Here is a 19,904-nt window from a genome sequence, read left to right as displayed (position 1 = left end):
TTTTTCAACCATTACTTCACTGGCACAAAACATTTATAACTGTAAATACCTTCTTTTAAAAGCAAAACTAATAAAAGCGTGTACAACAAATGTATTTTGATATATATTATATGCATCAAGTTATAAAGGTTGGAAACATTGCAAAACTGTTTGGAGCAAAGTTTTTAACTTCACGATCTTCATCTTGACGTCAGTTCAGTATCGGCCCTGGCCACAAGCAGAAGAAGCATGGACTTCCAGCTGATACGATAATAAGTATTTTCGCGGCCACATATTTATAAAAAGTAACTTTAGCCTAGTGGTTCTAAGAAAAATTACCAGTGTTAGAGGTGATGGGTTCAATTACCCTTAACTGCATTCATTTATTTTGGCCCTAAATATAAAATGAGACACATGTCACTCCTAAAACGCACGAATTGATGATGTGGCTTCACAGGAGAGAGGCGAACATTTCTTTATATATATAGATTTTTTTTGAGTCAAAGAAGGTAATAACGCGACCCTTAACTTGGCGCCAACAAGTTCAAGCTTATGTTTTCTAAAACGATAGTTAAAATACTGAACAAATAGCCCGTATAGGTCAGTGGTAGAGCGTCAGTCTTGTAAACTGAAGGTCCGTAGTTCGATCCTGAGTGTGGGCACTTTTTGAGATTTACAGTATACTATGAAGAGATCTGTCTCTTCTCTCACTGCTTCAGTAGGGTCATTATTCAAACTTCTAAATCTGAACGTCCATTTTTGACCTTCTCATTCATGATGAATCGCTAGTCGTTTATCTGCCAAAGACTTTTCAACTCAATAATGTTTGAACCGAGACTGTCGATAAACTAGTAAAGAGAAAAGACGAGTTCTCGTCGGTGGGTCAAGACAAATACGTGTTTTATTAAATCAATTAGTCGAAACAGTATTACAAAAGGGGGAGAGAACAAAGGAATTAGTCCGGCGAAAGCTGGTTCGTCGGACCGTACAAGTCGGCGAGAAGTAAAATAAGAAATCCTAAATCTAGCCGAAAGTGAGTGTAATAGTTTACGGATCCCCTCCTTGTTGCCTTTTCTCCTCCTTTTATAGACACATGCTTGTTAACCTAATGTGTTCTGTCCTGACGGGCCTCCTCGAGTGGTTGGGCCGAGGTGTCGGGCCGCTGACTCGAGTCATCGAGCCGACGACTTTCGGTTGGTCGTCTCGCCGATCAAAAGCAGTCTAAAGCCGAGTCGATCACTGGCTCGCAAGTCGACGAGCCGAGTTTCTTTGTTGTGATCATGTGTCTGGATAATTGTCTTATGGGCCTTTTGGGAGGGCTAAGCCCATACCCAGCAGTAAGTCCCCCAGTTCACTGGTGAGTAGCGTAGCCGACTCAGCGAATTTAGAAGTAGGGTTTGCAAGACAATCGTTCCAGGTTTATGATCTCACTCGATTCCTCGACTGTGTGAGCAGCTCGTTTATTCTCACTCCGTGATTTGACCGATTCGATTTGGACCGGCGGTTTCTTCCGGTTTTGATTTCGACTGTTGGTCTCGATTCAAATCGGTCTTGGTTTTCCTCGAGATGTCGAAACGTCGCGAGATGTGGTGAGCTACGGGCTTGGTTTTCCTCGAGAAGTCGAAACGTCGCGAGTCGTGGTGAGCTTCACGCGCCCAAATGGGCCGGTCTAGGCCCATCTAGGCCTAATGATGACGCCTCGGGGTGCGATGCGCTCGATCCCTTATAAATACCCCCTCGCATCTCATTTTCTCTACTCTTCATCCGGTTCAGGTACTTTCTCTCTCTTGCTTTCCGCTTCTCTCTCTAACTTTGTAGTCTTAGTCCTTTGAGAATGTCGTCGGGCGGTAGCGGCAGGCTTTCCAGGGCACAGAAAGGGAAGGCTGTGGCGAGAGCGACCCAATCGAGTCCTGCTCGTGTCGTCGAGTCGAACTCTCCCTCTGACTTCGAGACGATTCATTGTTAAGCCATGATGGATACAGAGAACATGGATACGCCTCAGCAAGTCCTCCTTGCTGAGTCGGCACATCAACTCCGCGAGGAGAGAGAGGCTTCTCTCCCTGACTTCGTTCCATGTTGTTATCACCCCGAAGGGATCTTCGAAGATCTCCCAGCTTTGGCGCCAGAACAGATGCGTTCTCCTGTCGTGGAAGGACAAACGTGGGAGAACGTCGAGGAGACTCGTTCGACTCCTAGCAGCGTGAAAGCTTTGCTGAGAGAGTGCGGAGGAGTCAGAGTGACTTTCCTAATCCCAACGAGGTCTCAGAGGCCGTGGTCCGCTCCGTTGGGGTTTCAGTGTGTCTACGAGTCATACTTTCAGAGCGAGACCAAGCTATGGTTTCCGATTCCTCGACTCATCACATCTTATGCGAGACGTCGTGACGCAGCAATGAACCAGTTCTTGAATGGCGCGTTCCGTATCTCGGTAGCGTTGATGGTGACGGCGGCGGAGATCGATATCTCAATGAGCGTGCAGACTCTTGAAGAGCTGACCTACGTTAAGTCTATGGGGGACGGATTGCTCTCGATTCAGATGAGGCCCAACTACAATGTGATTGTTGACCACCCCAGTAGGACGGCCAATTGGCAGCGCTTCTATTTTTACGTCAAATCTGATGGTTTCGCCTTCGAGGAGCCGCCCGGCGATTCCTTTCGATTTTTATGGAATCATAAGCTCGGTAGAGCGATGTTGTTAGCTTATCGACTGTTTCTTTCTTTTATTTTCTGACTGACGAGTCCTCGTTTGATTGCAGTCGATCACCCAGATTCGGCCTCCTATCCAGAAGAGTTCATTGCTAACACTCGTGCCGTCGTGTCGCGTGTTCAAGTAAGTTAGAAATACATCACCGGCCAGAGTATTCGAGGAGCCATCGATAGGATTTCGAAGAGTAAGTTTTCTTTTCGTGATTACATATTTTTCCTGGCTCGCGTCTGTTCACCCGAGGCCTTTATCCGGATTTGACTCGTCGACCTCTTGCAGGGGACTGGAGATCCGATTTACCACCTTTGATTACCGGCAACAAGCGGCGCTTTTCGATATTCAATCGTGCCGAGCAAAAGGTGATCAACGCAGCTAGGGAGAAGAAAGAACTTCCGGACTTGAGCGCACTAATCAAGAAGAAGCTGAGCGGAGGGAAAAAGACGTCTTATGCAACTTCCGGTGAGACGACTCCTAGTAAGACGACTCTTGGTGAGACGACTCTTAGTGAGACGACTCCTGGTGAGACGACTCCTAGTAAGGCGAATCCTGGCGAGACGACTCCTTCAGAGCCTCCCCCTCCTGCTGTTTCCTCGGGACCACCTGTAGGCCCAATCAATATCGAATCCTCGAGGGAGGACATTGTGCAGTCTTCTGAACGAGAGACTGCCGAGCAATCTGTGACAGACGGTAATAAGAAGAAAAGGTCTGCTCCCGATTCTTTATGCAGAGCGATGGGAGCATGAACTACGTCGTTGAGTTGTACGACACAGCCCTTAAAGAGACCATCTCCAAGCTGAAGCAATCTGACAGACTCGTGCGAGCGAGGGACACGGTTCTAAACCGCAAGACGAGTGAATTCAGGGCGGCAATCGACAAGGCAGCAGCGGAGCAGAGTCGGATCAAGCTGTCGTTGAGTCGAGCGGTTCCCCAAACATCCCGCAAGAGAAGAGGAAGAAACCTTCCAGTGGGAGTGATGCATCCGCTTCTGCTACAAAGACTCCTTCAGTGGCGCCTCCGACGACCACGGGGGGTGGCTCAGCCTCGGAGGAACGTCGAATCAAATTCCGCGATCGCGTTGAATTCAAGTATGACAGCGACACTCCACTTGCTTATGCTCTGTCGGAATGTGCTGAGCTTATTCGACAAATTCGAGGTGGCGCCAAGGATATGCCTCCTATTAAAGATCTCCTCTTCAAAGACCCATATGTTGATGCAGCGAGGACCAAGGTTTTGGTAAGGAATACTCTCCTCGTCTCGCCTTCTCTATATTCTTAGTTCTGATCCTCCCCTTTGTTTGTGCCGAGCGATGGGAGCATGAACTACGTCGTTGAGTTGTACGACACAGCCCTTAAGGAGACCACATCTCCAAACTGAAGCAATCTGACAAACTCGTGCGAGCGAGGGACACGGTTCTCAATCGCAAGACGAGTGAATTCAGGGCGGCGATCGACAAGGCAGCAGCGGAGCAGAGTCGGTTACTCGCAGGGAAGAAAGCTCAGAAGGAGAAGTTTATGGAGAAGTTCGGGGAGATGAATGACAAGTTCAAAAAGCTCGAACGAGGGAGAGCTGCTTTGGAAAAAGAGAAAACTGCTTTGGAGGAGAAGTGGGTGGCCACGGTTTTAAGGCATCTGAAGGAGGTCAACCGGTTGAGGGACTCTCGTAGTTACGAGGTTACGCATGAGCGAGTCCGCGTTCAAACGGCTATGATTGTAAAAATCAATCATCGTTTTGCTAAAATTCGAGACCTCGAGAAGCGTCGTGGCGACTTTGAGATGGCGAGATCCCTGCAGAGCCAAGCCTTTGGAGCAAACAAGTGTCTTGAAGCGATTAAGGAGAGCGGGATTGATATCCCGTAAGAGACGATCGACCTGTTTGCTGAGCAGGAGAAAGAGTTCGAAGCTGAGGCTAAGCGCTTAACTGTTGGCGGGATTCCCGAAGAGCTTCTCGGTTTGTCTCCGCTTCATCTCCCGTCCACCTTCTTGAACGAGGACGTTTTGGAAGCGATCTACCCGTACGGGTCGAACGCAGGTCTGATTGATGCAGGAACCGCGGCTTCCCTCCAAACTCCAACTAGTTCTCAGTGGGATCATGCGACCGAAAGGTCGAACGAACTGACCGGGAGAGAGCTCGGGGAGTCGTCTGTTCAGGGACACGAGGTTGTTAGTAGGGTCGAAAGGTCCGAAGATGCGACTGCTCCACTTGTCTTGGGCCCTGCCCCGTCAATGGCCAACCTCGTCGTGAGTGAGGAGTCGTTGATCCCGGTACTCGGAGTTAACGACGCAAATCCGACTCCTCCTTTGGGACTCGAGGAGGCGGGATCAGAGCCTGATGACCTGCTCGAACTCTCAGACTCTTCAGCTGAAGAAGAGGGTGGTGAAAAATCGGACGTGCGAGTCCCTAGGGATAATCCACAAGGAACAGAGGAAGGAGTGGTCGACGAAGTTGAGGATTCGCCTGCTTCGGCAACGGACGAGGCTGGAGGCGCCTCAGATCAGCTCGAAGCTCGAGTCGTCAAGGAAGACCCCGATCGTGCCGAAGACTAACCTCATATGTTGTTGTTGATTTGCTTAAGCTTTCTGTTTTTTTAGCCCTTTGAGGCTTTTGTTGATGTAATTTCTGAACTCTTTACTTTGCAGCTGTTTTTCGTTTCAGACCTTCAGTAAGCCCTTTTTAAAAGAAAAACGAAGTTTGCCTTAGTCGTGAAATACAGTCTCGTGGACTCGGAAGTGCTAGTTGCCTTTCGACGAGTCGTTGAATTGTGTTTCGGACATTAGATTCTAATGATTTTGACTTGACGATTCGGTCAGTGTTTCGAATTAAATCGGAGAGTCGATTGTCCAGTCTTATCGAATCTTGACGTATTACGTCGTCAGTTCAAGTCCTCAAAAAAGTATAACTTTCGACTTCGAAGATAATCATTTATAGTTTCGAGCGACAGCGGTTCTCATTCGATCTTAATGTGATCCTAAAAATGTTAGGTTGGCCAAACCTGGTTTCAAAGGATCATAAGGTGATTGAAAGCTGTTTTCTCGACCGCATCGACTGAGACCGTGATACGACCGGGGATCCCTCGAGCACGTGTCTGATCAGGACATGCTCATTAGTGGGCACGAGAGCTAGTACGTTCGTCCGAGAGACAAGGTCGTGCTCGTGCGGAAGCATCGTTCAAAACAATTCGCGCTCCAACTTGTTGGGGGATTGTTTTGTTATAGCTGGACCATTTAAGGCTGCTTATGTACCTCTAGGAGAGGATCAAGCCATTCGTAGTTCGTTTTTGGATTAGTGAAAGTGGCAGTGGAAGCGCATTCACCTGTTTTTTTTTTCGAGTGAAAGTGACAGGATTGTCATTCACTCGTTGATTCGGAGATTCGATCGAGTAAGACTTGCAGGTGCTCGACCGTTAGACATGTTCTCAAGAGTAGTATCTTTGGAGTTCCATGCTCTGGGAACGGGTTCGCCAGTCGACGTCTTGAGTCCCCTCCTTGTTGTCTTTTCTCCTCCTTTTATAGACACATGCTCGTTAACCTAATGTGCTATGTCCTGACGGGCCTCCTCGATTGGTTGGGCCGAGGTGTCAGGCCGCTGACTCGAGTCATCAAGCCGACGACTTTCGGTTGGTCGTCTAGCCGATCAAAAGCAGTCTAAAGCCGAGTCGATCACCGGCTCGCAAGTCGACGAGCCGACTTTCTTTGTTGTGATCATGTGTCTGGATAATTGTCTTGTGGGCCTTTTGGGAGGGCTAAGCCTATACCCAACAAATAATCATATACAATCACTATAACTCAGATTATAATAAATTTTGTTTTTCTTTAATTTCGTACGTCCTTGTATCTTTGGCCACTTTGATTTCCGTGATAAGAATTATTCATGTGGCCCTATCGGTCTAGTGGTATGAAAGCTTTTGTGCATCCATGGCTCTACTATGTTGAAAAGAAGTCACGAAATGATGAGGTGTGTTGCTAATAAAAGTTGAGGCTAGGAAGGAGTGAAGAGTAGAAGAAGGATGAGTTTGGGTCGACCTAAGCCGTACCGGCCATACGAGCCGTACCATTTAGGATCGCCCAAACTCGACCAAGATGAATTTACCACATCCGGTTAACTCATCTGTAAAGAAGGAGTTACCTTTGATCTTCTACATTCATTTGTGACCGTTTGGGAAGGATACTGAAGAGTTTTGACAGACTGTCAAAGGCTGGATAAAGCTAAAGGTGCTTTACACATGTGAAAGAGCTTATTGGACAGTTTGAATTAAAGTCGAACCTTATCCTTGTAATAGTATCCATTCTGAAAACCCTTGTTACCGTAGCCTCTCTATATATTGAACATTCATCATTAATGATAACTTAGACAGTTCTAAATAACTATTCTCTCTACACATTTCACAATGATTCTCCATTAGTCTCTTAATCTCTTATTCTACCTTAATCTCATCTAATCTTTTCTCTATTTTCTTATAAACTCAGATTATCTATTTCAATACTCAAAAGTATAATGGTATCAGAGCCATGTTGATTTCAATCTGAGTTCTTGGTAGTTTCTCTTGAAGATTCAAGCTTGAAGCTTTAAGAGATCAAGTGAGTGTGTTTGAAGGTTTATTTGAAGATCCGACATCAAGAGTGTTTCAGCTAGTACTTGTGAGATCTTATCTGGTTCTTTGGAGGTTACTTTGAAGATTCAAGACATGATACAATTCGTTGGAAGCTGGTGTAGTTCTAAAGTCTCAAGATTCAATCTTTTACAAGTTTTTGAAGTTAAGCTGTTGAAGATGGAAAGTGGTATGAAGATGAAGGTTGATGTGACTTTCAAAGGGAGTAACTATCTAGTATGGTCTAGGATGGTGAAGACTGATGTGGAAAGCAAGGGTTTATGGAAGCATATCACATCTGGTGAGGCTCCAAAGCTCATTACCCAAAGAGGAGACAAGGAGAGTGTCTCGGAGAGTGAAGCTGAGAAGTGGCAACAAGAGGATATGATGGTGATGTATGTCCTTCATGCCTCATTGGAGCCGACTATTCTAGATGCTTATAGCTACTGTGAGACAGCCGAGGAGCTGTGGGACACATTGAAGAAGGTGTATGGAAACACCTCCAATCTGAGCCGAGTCTTTGAAGTGAAGAAGGTCATAACTGGTTTAGCTCAAGATGACATGGAGTTTACTAAGCACTTGGGGAGGTTCCAGTCCATTTGGTCTGAGTTGGAGATGTTGAGGCCAAGCACAACTGATCTGGAGCTTCTAAATGAAAGGCGTGAGAAATATAAGGTCTTTGGACTCTTGCTTACCTTGAATCTGAACTACAATAGCTTGATCAAGCATATACTGAGGTCTGAGAAGCTTCCTGATCTTGAGGATGCGTGTGCTCAGATACAAAAGGAGCAGGTCTCTATTGGCTTTTTTTTTGGAGCAAGAGAGACTTGTCTCTTGTAAATGTTGCGCAAACTGATCATGAGGAGACTCCACAAGCCAACAAAACAGCACACAACAAGTATGAAGATAGGAAGTTCAATGGAAATTGTGATCATTGCAAGAAGCATAGACACAAGAAGAGCCAGTTCTGGATACTCCATCCCCACCTAAAGCCGGCCAAGTTCATGAAGGAGAGAGAGGCAAGAGCTCACAAGTCTGAAGGTACGAGTGGAGCTGGGCCATCTAACCGAGGAGCTAAAGGAGATGGCCGTGAAGGTGATGGCAAGGCCTTGGTGACTTACACATGAGTTCCTAGCATCCGTGGCAATGATCAGGACTTCATTAGGAGATCCGAGATGGATGCTCTCATCAAAATGCTCAAGGATAATGGTAACATTCATGGGTATTCTTTTGGTGCATCAATGATTGCTAGAACTATAGAACTAGGACTAATAGAAATGCTAGAACCGATTATAACTTTGCTAGAAATGCTAAGATGAATCATAAGTTCAATGCATATAGATCACCAATCAGCATTTGTCATAATGCTAGCAATGTATCTAAACCATTAATTGTAGATTCTGGTGCATCTCATCATATGATTAGTGACACCAATTTTATTAAAGATATAAAACCAACTAATGGACATGTTATAATTGCAAATGGTGATAAGATATCTATTAGTGGAATAGGAAACATGAAACTGTTTGATAAGAGTACTAGAGCTTTCTACATGCCTGAATTTACTTCAAATTTGCTATCTGTTAAGAAATGCACAACTGATTTAAATTGCAATGTCATATTCAGTCCTAATGATGTGAAGTTTCAGGATATTGAGAGCAACCAATTTATTGGAAAAGGAATTACCAAAGGAGAGTTATACTTGCTTGAAGAACTTGATCCTCTAATTATAATTGCTCATTTACTTCTGCTTCTAGTTTAAATAAAAATGCATTGTGGCATGTTAGATTAGGACATCCTCATGGGAGAGCTTTGAACTTGATGTGACCATGTGTTGTTTTTGAAAATAAGGATTGTGAAGCTTGTATTTTAGGCAAGCATTGTAAAACTATCTTTCCAAGTTCATCTAGTGTTTATGATAATTGTTTTGATCTAATTAACACTGATGTTTGGATTGTATCTTGCTTATCTAAAGATAATCATAAGTACTTTGCCACATTCATTGGTAAAAAATCTAAATACACCTGGTTAACTTTAATTCCATCAAAAGATAGGGTGATAGATGCATTTAAGAACTTTCAAGCTTATGTGACTAATCATTATCATGCTAAGATTAAAATTTTGAAAGACGAATAATGGAGGAGAGTACACAAGCTATGCGTTCAAGAGCCATCTAGATCACCATGGAATCCTACATCAAACGAGCTGTCCTTACACATCTCAGCAGAATGGTGTGGCCGAGATGAAAGAACAAGCATTTGATGGAGGTTGCTAGGTCCATGATGTTCCAAGCCAATGTACCTAAGAGGTTCTGGAGTGATGTTGTATCCACTGCTTGTTATCTAATCAGTCGGATTCCTACAAAGATGTTGAAGGATCAAGCACCATTCGAAGTTTTGAACAAGCACAAGCCATCATTGGAGTACCTGAGAGTATTTGGATGCTTATGATATGTTCTAGTACCAGGAGAGTTGAAAAACAAGCTAGAAGCAAGAAGCACAAAGGCAATGTTCATAGGCTACTCAACAACTCAAAAGGGATACAAGTGCTATGATCCAGAAGCTAGAAGAGTGCTAGTCTCTAGAGATGTGAAGTTTATTGACGTAAGAGGGTATTATGAAGAAACGAATAAAAAGGATTTGAGAGATCTCACATCAGATGAGGCAGGAGTCTTAAGGATTATTTTGGAAGGTCTAGGAATCAAGATACTCAGGATCAGAACAATGGTGGTGGAAGCCAACAAGAGAGCTCTACTGCACCTATTGGAGCTGATCAAACATCTCACCTTGATCATAAAGGGGGAAGCGAGCCTGAAACTCAAGAAAATGGTCAAGATGGAGCCGGCTTGAGTGAAGAAGGAGAAGAGAGTAACTCAAGCTCTCATAATCAAGGTGATCAAGGCCAAAGAGAAGTAGAATCACAAGGAGAAGCTCAGACTGAAGCACAAAAGCCGAGTGTCTAAGAAGTGGCTGATCAACCAGTATTGAGGAGAAGCACAAGGATAAAGAAGGATCCTTCTAGCTGGGTAAACACGAGAGTGTACTACAATGCCCAGACTGTGGAGCATCTTTCTCAGGCTGTGTGCTCCTTTGCTCAATACCCTGAAGAGCATTGTACCTTTATGGTAAACTTGGATGAGATTTATGTTCCAAGAAGCTATGAAGAGGCAATGATGGATAAGGAATGGAAAGAGTCAGTCGGAGCTGAGGCAGGAGCTATGATAAAGAATGACACATGGTATGAGAGTGAGCTACCTAAAGGAAAGAAGGCTATGTCTAGTAGATGGATCTTCACTATTAAATACTTAGCCAATGGGAAGACTGATAGGAAGAAGACTAGACTGGTAGTAAGAGGCTTCACCCAAACCTATGGAGAGGATTACATTGAGACATTTGCACCAGTAGCCAAGCTCCATAAATCCGGATAGTGTTGAGTCTAGCAGTCAATCTTGGATGGGAGCTTTGGCAGATGGATGTAAAGAATGCTTTCCTACAAGAAGAGCTTGAGGATGAAGTCTATATGTATCCTCCACCAGGATTGGAACATCTAGTGAAGCCAGAGAATGTATTGAGGCTGAAGAAGGTTATCTATGGGCTGAAACAATCACCAAGAACTTGGTACAACAAGCTAGGCACAACATTGAATGGCCGGGGTTTTAAGAAGTCAGAATTAGATCATACCCTCTTCACTCTCACGACTCCCTCAGGTATGATTGCACTCCTTGTGTATGTTGATGATATCATTATCACTAGAAGTGGTAAGGAAGGTATCAAAGCAACCAATGAATTCCTTAAATCTATGTTTGAGATTAAGGATTTGGGAGGAATGAAATACTTCCTTGGAATTGAGATATGTAGATCCAAGGAAGGCTTATTCATGTCCCAAAGAAAGTATACACTTGATCTTTTGAAAGGTACATGTGCTTATGGAGGCAAGACAGCAAGGCTATGGAGGATGGTTACAAATTCCCACGAGATTGAAGACAGCAAACCATTCCAGTATTCTAAACTCTATAGAAAACTAGTTGGCAAATTGATTTATCTCACCATTACAAGGCCTGATATTTGTTTTGATGTGAATCAGGTGAGCCAACACATGCACGTACCTAAGGAGCATCATTGGCGCATGGTGGAGAGGATCTTGACGTATCTCAATGGCTCACCTGATCAAGGAGTATGGATGGGCTGTAATGGAAGCACTAAAGTTATTGGATACTATGATGCTGATTGGACTGGTGATAGGGCTGATAGGAGATCAACAACCGGCTATTGTACATTCATTGGAGGCAACTTGGTTACTTGAAAGAGCAAGAAACAGAAGGTGGTGTCTTGTTCAAGTGCAGAAGCTGAGTATAGAGCCATGCTGAAGCTTACAAACGAGCTGGTATGGATCAAAGGCATCTTGAAGAATTTGGAGATTGATCAAGCAACTCCAATGACAATGCATTGTGACAACAAAGCCGCTATTCATATTGCCTCCAACTCGGTGTTCCATGAGAGGAAAAATCACATTGAAGTTGATTGCCACAAAGTGAGACATATGATTGTTCTAGGAGTCATCTTGCCATGCTACACTAGAAGTGAAGATCAGTTGGCTGATGTGTTTACTAAAGCCGCAAGACAGAAGACAATGGAGTCCATTCATATCAGATTGGGCTTCATTGATCTTTGGGAAGAAGAAGAACTGATCCCCTAAGTCATGAGGTCTTTACTCTTTTTCTCTCATCAAGGTTTTGTCTCAATGAGTTTTCCTTGGTGAGGTTTTTATTGAGGAAGATATGGCTATCCAAACTTAGGCTTTCACAAAGCTAAGCTTGAGGGAGAGTGTTGAAAGGAAATCATGAAATGATGATGCGTGTTGCTAATAGAAGATGAGGCTAGGAAGGACTGAAAAGTAGAAGAAGGATGAGTTTGGGTCGACCTAAGCCGTACAGGCCGTACGAGCCGTACCATTTAGGATCGCCCAAACTTGACCATGATGAATTTACCACATCTGGTTAACTCATCCGTAAAAAAGGAATTACCTTTGATTTTCTACACTCATTTGTGACCGTTTGGGAAGGATAAGGAAGAGCTTGGACATGCTGTCAAAGACTCGATAAAGCTAAAGGATGTCCAAGCTAAAGGATGTCCAAGCTAAAGGTGTTTTACACATGTGGAAAAGTTTATTGGACGGTTTGAATTAAAGTAGAACATTATCTTTGTAATAGTGTCCATTCTGAAAATCCTTGTTAGTGTAATCTCTCTATATATTGTAACCTTCATCATTAATGATAATTTAGACAGTTCTAAACAATTATTCTCTCTACACATTTCATAGTGATTATTCATTAGTCTCTTAATCTCTTATTCTACATTAATCTCATCTAATTTTTTTTCTATTCTTTTCTAAATTCAAATTATCTATTTCAATACTCAAAAGTATTACACTATACCTGACAGTTCATCTAAAAGGCAGAGAGAAATTTAATATTCCATATTCCACAAAAACATCAATTTCCATTTCAATTAATTGGAAAATATCCGTAGTTAACTTGCTCGATCTTCCTGAACTTTTCTTTTAGATATTTCTCACATTCTTGTCGTCTTACCTTTGTTTTAGCCAAATTATTTTGTCATAACATGAAGATATTCTTATACCATTTAGAAAATATTAATCTTTGTTTTGTTTTATACTTTTTCTACTTATTGCATTCATATGGTAGTTAATCAGTATGACTTGAATTGTGAGACATCAGACACGAAACCACATTGCGTGGTGATCCTGTTTCCCACGCGTCTTACCCCTTTTCCACTTCGATAATAATTAGTAAACAAATATCTGCTACAACAAAATAGCACATGTTTTTTCTGATAATTTGCGTCTGCATGAGCAATTATGATCAACTCCCACTATACTAGCAACGACTAAGACTAGTTAATCAATTTTGATCTCTATATTGGATTTCTGTTTCTTTCAAGCAATTTTCCCTTTTATCATTCAGAGTTACAAGTTCTGTGATTGATTGGACAGATGCAACTTGAATTTTTAACAAAGAACGACCTCATATATAATCTCGAGTTTTATGATCTTATTATACAATAATCATGCTAGTCTTTAGGATATTTTCATTTGGTTTGAAGATTATAATATAATCAACAAGCGTGTTGTAAATGATAAAACGTGCGATTTGAAACTACACCGTTATATATATACGAGTGAGTGTTGGAAAATATGTTCATCAGGCCAATTCGATTTTATGTATTAATCGGTCTGATAACCAATGTGCTGATACTTTGTATGACAACCCGCCCAGTGCTGATACTTTGTATGACAACCAATGTGCTGATACTTTGTATGACAACCCGTCCCGTGGGACCCATGTTCACAGCGCTGCGGCGCACCGACCCCAACCCCTCTATTATGAGAACTATCTGTCCCATAATTAGGTTGTTGGTGAGATTCGAACTTCCGACCTCACTCTTTAACAGCCTTCCCACAAGACAAGCTGTCAGCCTGGGTCCCACGGGACGGGTTGTTACACTTTGGTTATGAGAACTTTATAATAACCATCTATGCATGTTCTATATGTCTTAGTTTTTATATGAGTTTAATTTGTTCTAATGAAGTTAATGATTTATTAGTTGGCAAAAAAATACAAATCAGTGATTTGGTTGGCAAGACAAATACCAATCAAGTATTCAAGGTATGCTCATAAAATTCTGCACACCAACCAGATACAACAAAATAATAATTGTGCTCCATCGAAGTCCATTTTGACAAATTTCTTTTATACAAATCCCAACTGAATTTTCCTCCGCATTATATGTTAAAAATCTTAGATCAGAAGCACATAAATTTAAATATTGTAGAGGCCCGGAATGAAGAGAGGGATAGAGATTTAGTTCTTGCAACTAAATTCGTAGTCTAAACAAATTCCAATTTATAAAATTTAAAAACATCACTGGTGAACGAACAATAATACACAAGTTTATATATAGGATATGATCAAACAAACAACATATTAAAAGGGTTACTCATCTGACAAATTTAACCCGATCAACCGGTCCAAGAGACGAACTACTAACAATAGTTTCATTATATATAATATAATATATTCTACAGAAAAAAACAAAGAATTCAAAAAAACTTCGTCTTCCTGATTCTGATGAAATCTTCTGCTTCTTCTTTTAATAACACTTCACTTTTCTTCTTCTTCGATTGAGACAAGGAAGACATAGCTTTAGCAGATGCAACTCTTCTCACCAGAACATTCCACTTCGTGTCCTCAACCATTTTCTTGTCCTTTTCTCCTCTTTGCTTAAATTGCCTACTCCAATCACCAATAATACGAAATTAGATTTCTAACTTTAAAATATATTTTTTTACAAAAAAAAAAAACTTTAAAATATCTTCTTTAACAACAAAAGTTTTTCCAAGCTGTCTGATCATGACTCATGATCTAACAAGTAGGTCACCACCACAATTATTATTGGCGCCGAAAGTGAAAAATTAAAACGAGATTTACGATCGAAAATTTAAAACTTTATAAAACATGTAGAAAAATGTGTGTTTGGATGATTCTATTAATGTTACCTGCAAAGTGGGACACGGCAAGACTCAGATTGGTCGCAGATTGAAGAATGAAGTCTAAGGAGTTGAATCATTCTCTTGCAACGAATACAACCTTTGCCAACGACTCGTTTCTTGCAAACTGCAAAGTGACGTATCAGAAGTTGTAGTCCGTAACAAGTCGAGAACGCACTGCATGGACCGGGTTTTAACATGTTGTTGTCTAAGTTGGACGATGGTCCGACCAACGTGCAACCTTCGGTACATATGTGTTCTATACATTCCATGGCTTCACTCAATTGCATATAAAGATTCTGTTCTCTTCTGTGTCTCCGTCTTCGTTTCTTCCTCTGCAAGTAATCACACAAAAGAACTAACCATGGTAAGAGCAGGGCTAAAACAGAGGTTTTCAAGAACCAAACGTTTTGAGCTTTTAGATTTGTTACCGATTCAGCGTCGTCAATGAATTGGAGAATGTCGAGTTCAAGAAAAGGATCGTTTTCTTGAAGAAACTTCCATCCTTCGGTCTGTTCAACGGTCTTGAACTTGGAGTGGATCAAACGCATACACTTGAGACAGAGGCCAGGTGCGTCGCAAAGCCGAGCTAGCTGGAGAACATCGACCACGTTCTCAACCGTCACTCTCTCGCCGACGCCTTTCGTACACCTTTGCTTTAAGTGAGTCACCATGTAGACGTGTGATAGAGCCAGTAGATGGATTCCGTAACTTTCCATCTCCTTCTCCGTCAAACTAAGGAAAATTAGAAATACACGAAAGGTTATTTTAGTAATTTACTCCGACTTGTTATAATAAAGGAGAAAAATCATTTCAAAATTTGACCATACGAACCTGGGAGAATAGAGGAATCTGATGAAGACAGAAACGGCGTCGCATGGAACGCCGACAATCTTGATGACTCTCTTCGATGATCCGCCGTGGCTTTTCCTCGGCTTCTCGATGATGTTCGCTAGTACCGGCGACGCGGCAGCCTGCATTTTTCAAATTCAAACACAACCAAAAATTAACACCAAAATACCAAAACAAGAATAAAAGATCGGACACGCCAAAGAAGTAAATAATCTTTACCAGGACACCGGAGTGTGCTGGGATACGACGGCGACCGGAAGTGATGATCTCAATATCAGTTTCCACAAGATCATACGAAATCTTGTCGGTGGTTAATGAAACGCCGTCGTTTTCAGTAGCGGTTATTGCCATCGTGACTATGTAGCAGCTTTCGTTTAAGAGAAAGAAAGAGCGTTTTGTGAGATGGTTTTAATTGATGGAGAAGCTTGAAGGGGTGGCGGTGCATCTCTGGACGATTTTATAGACAGCTCGACGAAGCCTACCCTTTTTGATTTGATCATACACGTGGAATTCTTATTTAATAAATATCTCTTATCTTTTATTTCTGTCTTACCCCACTCCACCCGCGTATTTGATTCTCTGTATTTTTTTGTAACCTAAAATTAAAATGAATTGGAAATTAGCATAATGAACTGTATTTTGAGGTGTCTCGGGATCTGTATATTACTGTATCGATTCTCATCATGATGAGTCATTAAATAATTAGGTGTTATCTTTAACACTAACCTAGGTCGGATTTATAGAATGTTGTTTTCTGATTTAATATATCAAATCATCTCATTATATACATGATTTAAATGCGATGGCTATGTTGTTACATTTTGAAACTAGGAGTTTTGCCCGCACATATGCATTTAATAAATATTTATTAATAAATATATTATTAGTTTAAAGATCAAAAAAATTAAATAAAACATTAAATTTATACTATTTTATAAATCTTTCAATTTTTTTAATTTTTATTGATTTAAAAACATTATTTTTGGAACAACACTAATATCTTGTAAATATGTTGTTATTTTGAACAAATTTTTATTATATTAATTTATAAACAATGATATAATTAAATAAACAAATATATAATTATTAATATAAAGTGATGTTATTAAACCAAATTCTAGGAATCAGCATAACTTACAAAATCTCAAAATAAATCAAAAGCACAAGAATGTTAAACCAAACTTAACTTTACATATTATATTAGTCAAAGTAAATAAGAATATTGATATATGTATAATTATATTGTGAAATACTTCCTATAATAATTGAATAAACACTTAGGAAGACCAACTATGTTGACAAACAAAACATTAATATATAATGTATATTTGAGAAAATTTTAATTTAAACAAAGTTATAATTCTTTATAACTCTTGAAAAATTAAAAGTAAATAAAGTAAATTTTAAATTTTCATAAATATAAGGTACTTGTTATAAGAAAACAAATTTTGAAAATATTCTTTTTTTGAAAGTTATTCTTGCAACTGGATGATAACAATAAATATTTAGTAAAAATAAAAATAAAGAAATATTAAATTTTCAACTTAAATAACAAATACAAGTTATTCTTGCAACTGAATGATAAAAATAAAAATAAAAATATCACGAAAATCATGTTAACAAACAATTATACATCAAATTTATTGTTATTGTTTATATACTTCTTTTTAGTATTTTAATACTAAAATAAATTTAAATTTTTTTAAAAATATGCCATGACATAATTTTTTTAAAAATATGCCATGACATATTATGTTTACAAACAAATATAAATCAATTTTTGTTATTTTGTATAAAACTATTTATAATATTTGAGTATAATGATATATCTAATTATGATATGTGTATATATAATACTAATTATAAAAATAAATAAATAAGAAATAAAGATGTAGATAAACACAAAATAAATACATGAAATTATCTTCTTCTTTTTTCAAAAACGTTTTCCATTTATTTTTGAAATATTTTTATAATATTAGTTTGTAATCATTTAAATAATGAATTATATAATTTATTTATTATATATTAAAACTTTAGTTAGTCAAATTAAAATTAAAATTGTTTAATGACTAAGCCTAAAATCATGGAGAACATGACAAATAAGCAAATTCACTTCTCAAATAATAGTATAGATAGATGTGGTAAGCTGAAATGAACAATTTTTGTTTTCACTTTAGAATACTTATATTTTTTTTTGAAAATAAAAAGGTTAAATTCGGGTCTATTAAAGACACATGCCTAACCCCGGATGGAGGTATAGCCCACGGATAGATCATCTCCTGAGCATTCCGAAAGCAATAGCTCATATCCGTGTGGCCAGCGGAGTTCGAACCAGAGTTCGCCGTATTAGGTATATTCTCTCAAGCGCCACTGGACTATCACCACTGGTTTTTAGAATACTTATATTGAAACATTCAAGATACAACATTAGTGGAAAGATGAGTTAACCCTGAAACCAAAGCCGACAGAAACAGATTTCCTCGCATACTAATAAAGCAATGTAATAAAAAACCAGCATAACAGCACTAATAAAAAGCAAAGAACAGCAACAGTGTAAATTCTAGAATTTTCACCACCAAACCAAGCTCCAACAAACTCCTTACATCCTTTTGACATGACGTTACCAAACCTTATAGGTAACAAAATCCTCCCATTACGAATATGCATAACATGTAAGGCCATAACGCCTATGCTTCAGAATCCAGCGAGAACAAGCCACAAAGAGCTCAACCACAGAACCATCGGGAACAGGAAAATGAACAATATAGATTAGTGTGGACAAAGAAAAAATATACTAATTTAACTGACAAAAATATTATTAAGTTGGATAAATTTTCAACCTCAATCAATTAGTGATAATAGATGGGTCAATCTCTCGTATGTCAAAATGTAAGTAGTTCTAACAAAAATAGTTTATTTCACAATATAAGTAGTTTACATATTTCAATGCATCTTTTCATTTTTTGGATACCGTGTAACTAATGAAATAATGTTAGATTTTTTATAATTGGTTGAATTAATTGATTAAATGATATATTTTTTTCAAATTACAGCTTTCTAAATATTTGTGTTTTTAAGCAAAACTACTTACAATTAGAAACATATAGAGTATTATTTAAGATTTTTTTTATTCCGGATGTGACAAACTTTGTTTCTAATACATATAATACAAATATACATAGACATCTAGATTATTTATTCATGAGGTAATACATTTTCTTCCTAAATTCACAAAAGTTTTGGAAATTTAATCTTCATATCTTTTTAGATTAGAGTCATGACATATTTCCACTAGACACAGACACATCACTGAAGTCGAACCCATATGTATCTAAAATCATTGGAACAAAAACATTTATTTAACAACGTTTAGAAATATCAATGAAAAGGGTTTGGTAAGACTGTAACACACTCTTATAAAACTTTCACGTGGTGGAATTAACATGGCTCAAACATTTTCGAATAGCCGCATTGCCTTCTAAGACAAACACATCATATAAAATACGTTGTTAAAGAATATATTTTCGTTTGACCAAAAAAAAAAAAGAATATATTTTCATATTCCTAAAAAGCTACACCAACAGGATCTAACCAACAGATCTTTGGCAATATATTATGTGTTGAACTGGACCTTCAATACACCGATATTGTTACGGAAGACAAGAAAAGATGAGCCGTTTTCGTTGAAAATATAAAAGATGTGGGGCCCGCTGCACTATTTCCACAGTAAATTTCCTTCTATATATACGAACGTTTGCGTTCGTTTGTAAACACACCATCCTTCTCCTTCAATAACACATCCTCTCTTCTTATCAGTATTATCTCCTTGGTACGGGTATAAAATTTTGCTTTATTTAAATTCCTGCGATATAATAAAATTCCAGTTCTTTTTATAACACGTTATCAGCACGATCACTCTGCGATTCGGTAAAATATATTTGTATCATTTATACCCTGTTATAATGGCCGGAATACTACCTATATTATTTACTATTAATTTAATTTATTTATTGGTCGGCCGAGCCGCCTTATATTCTGTTTGTTATTAATTGGTCGGCCGAGCCGCCGTATAATTTATTTATTACTCTGCATTGATCGGCTGAGCCGTCGCATGATTTGTTGTCATAACATAAATATTTCATTGCCATAATTTTTACTTTTATGAAATTTTATAGATTTGATTGACTGTTTAATACGATATTTTCAGACTGATTTTTA

General features: G+C 39.5%; 2 protein-coding genes and 1 non-coding gene across 3 annotated transcripts; 2 read left to right on the top strand and 1 right to left on the bottom strand.

The window, feature by feature from the left end:
* The first annotated feature begins 569 nt into the window (after positions 1-569).
* Positions 570-641, top strand: TRNAT-UGU. Its single transcript has one exon. It is a non-coding gene; the product is annotated as a tRNA-Thr (tRNA).
* A 6,804-nt stretch (positions 642-7,445) lies between these two features.
* LOC106330529 lies at positions 7,446-10,692 on the top strand. Its single transcript, XM_013768980.1, has 6 exons — positions 7,446-8,057; positions 8,132-8,377; positions 9,394-9,532; positions 9,726-9,876; positions 9,957-10,156; positions 10,247-10,692. The coding sequence occupies exons 1-6, from the start codon at positions 7,446-7,448 to the stop codon at positions 10,690-10,692; spliced, it is 1,794 nt and encodes a 597-aa protein (XP_013624434.1).
* Positions 10,693-14,212: 3,520 nt separating this feature from the next.
* Positions 14,213-16,132, bottom strand: LOC106328202 (BTB/POZ and TAZ domain-containing protein 1). Its single transcript, XM_013766594.1, has 5 exons — positions 15,903-16,132; positions 15,666-15,805; positions 15,263-15,566; positions 14,841-15,166; positions 14,213-14,574 (listed from the first exon to the last, which is right to left on the bottom strand). The coding sequence occupies exons 1-5, from the start codon at positions 16,032-16,034 to the stop codon at positions 14,385-14,387; spliced, it is 1,092 nt and encodes a 363-aa protein (XP_013622048.1). The 5' UTR covers positions 16,035-16,132; the 3' UTR covers positions 14,213-14,384.
* Between the last annotated feature and the right edge of the window lie 3,772 nt (positions 16,133-19,904).

The sequence above is a fragment of the Brassica oleracea genome, chromosome C3 (assembly GCF_000695525.1).
Source record: "Brassica oleracea var. oleracea cultivar TO1000 chromosome C3, BOL, whole genome shotgun sequence".
Taxonomy (NCBI): domain Eukaryota; kingdom Viridiplantae; phylum Streptophyta; class Magnoliopsida; order Brassicales; family Brassicaceae; genus Brassica; species Brassica oleracea.
This window is presented reverse-complemented; position numbering and strand designations above follow the sequence as displayed.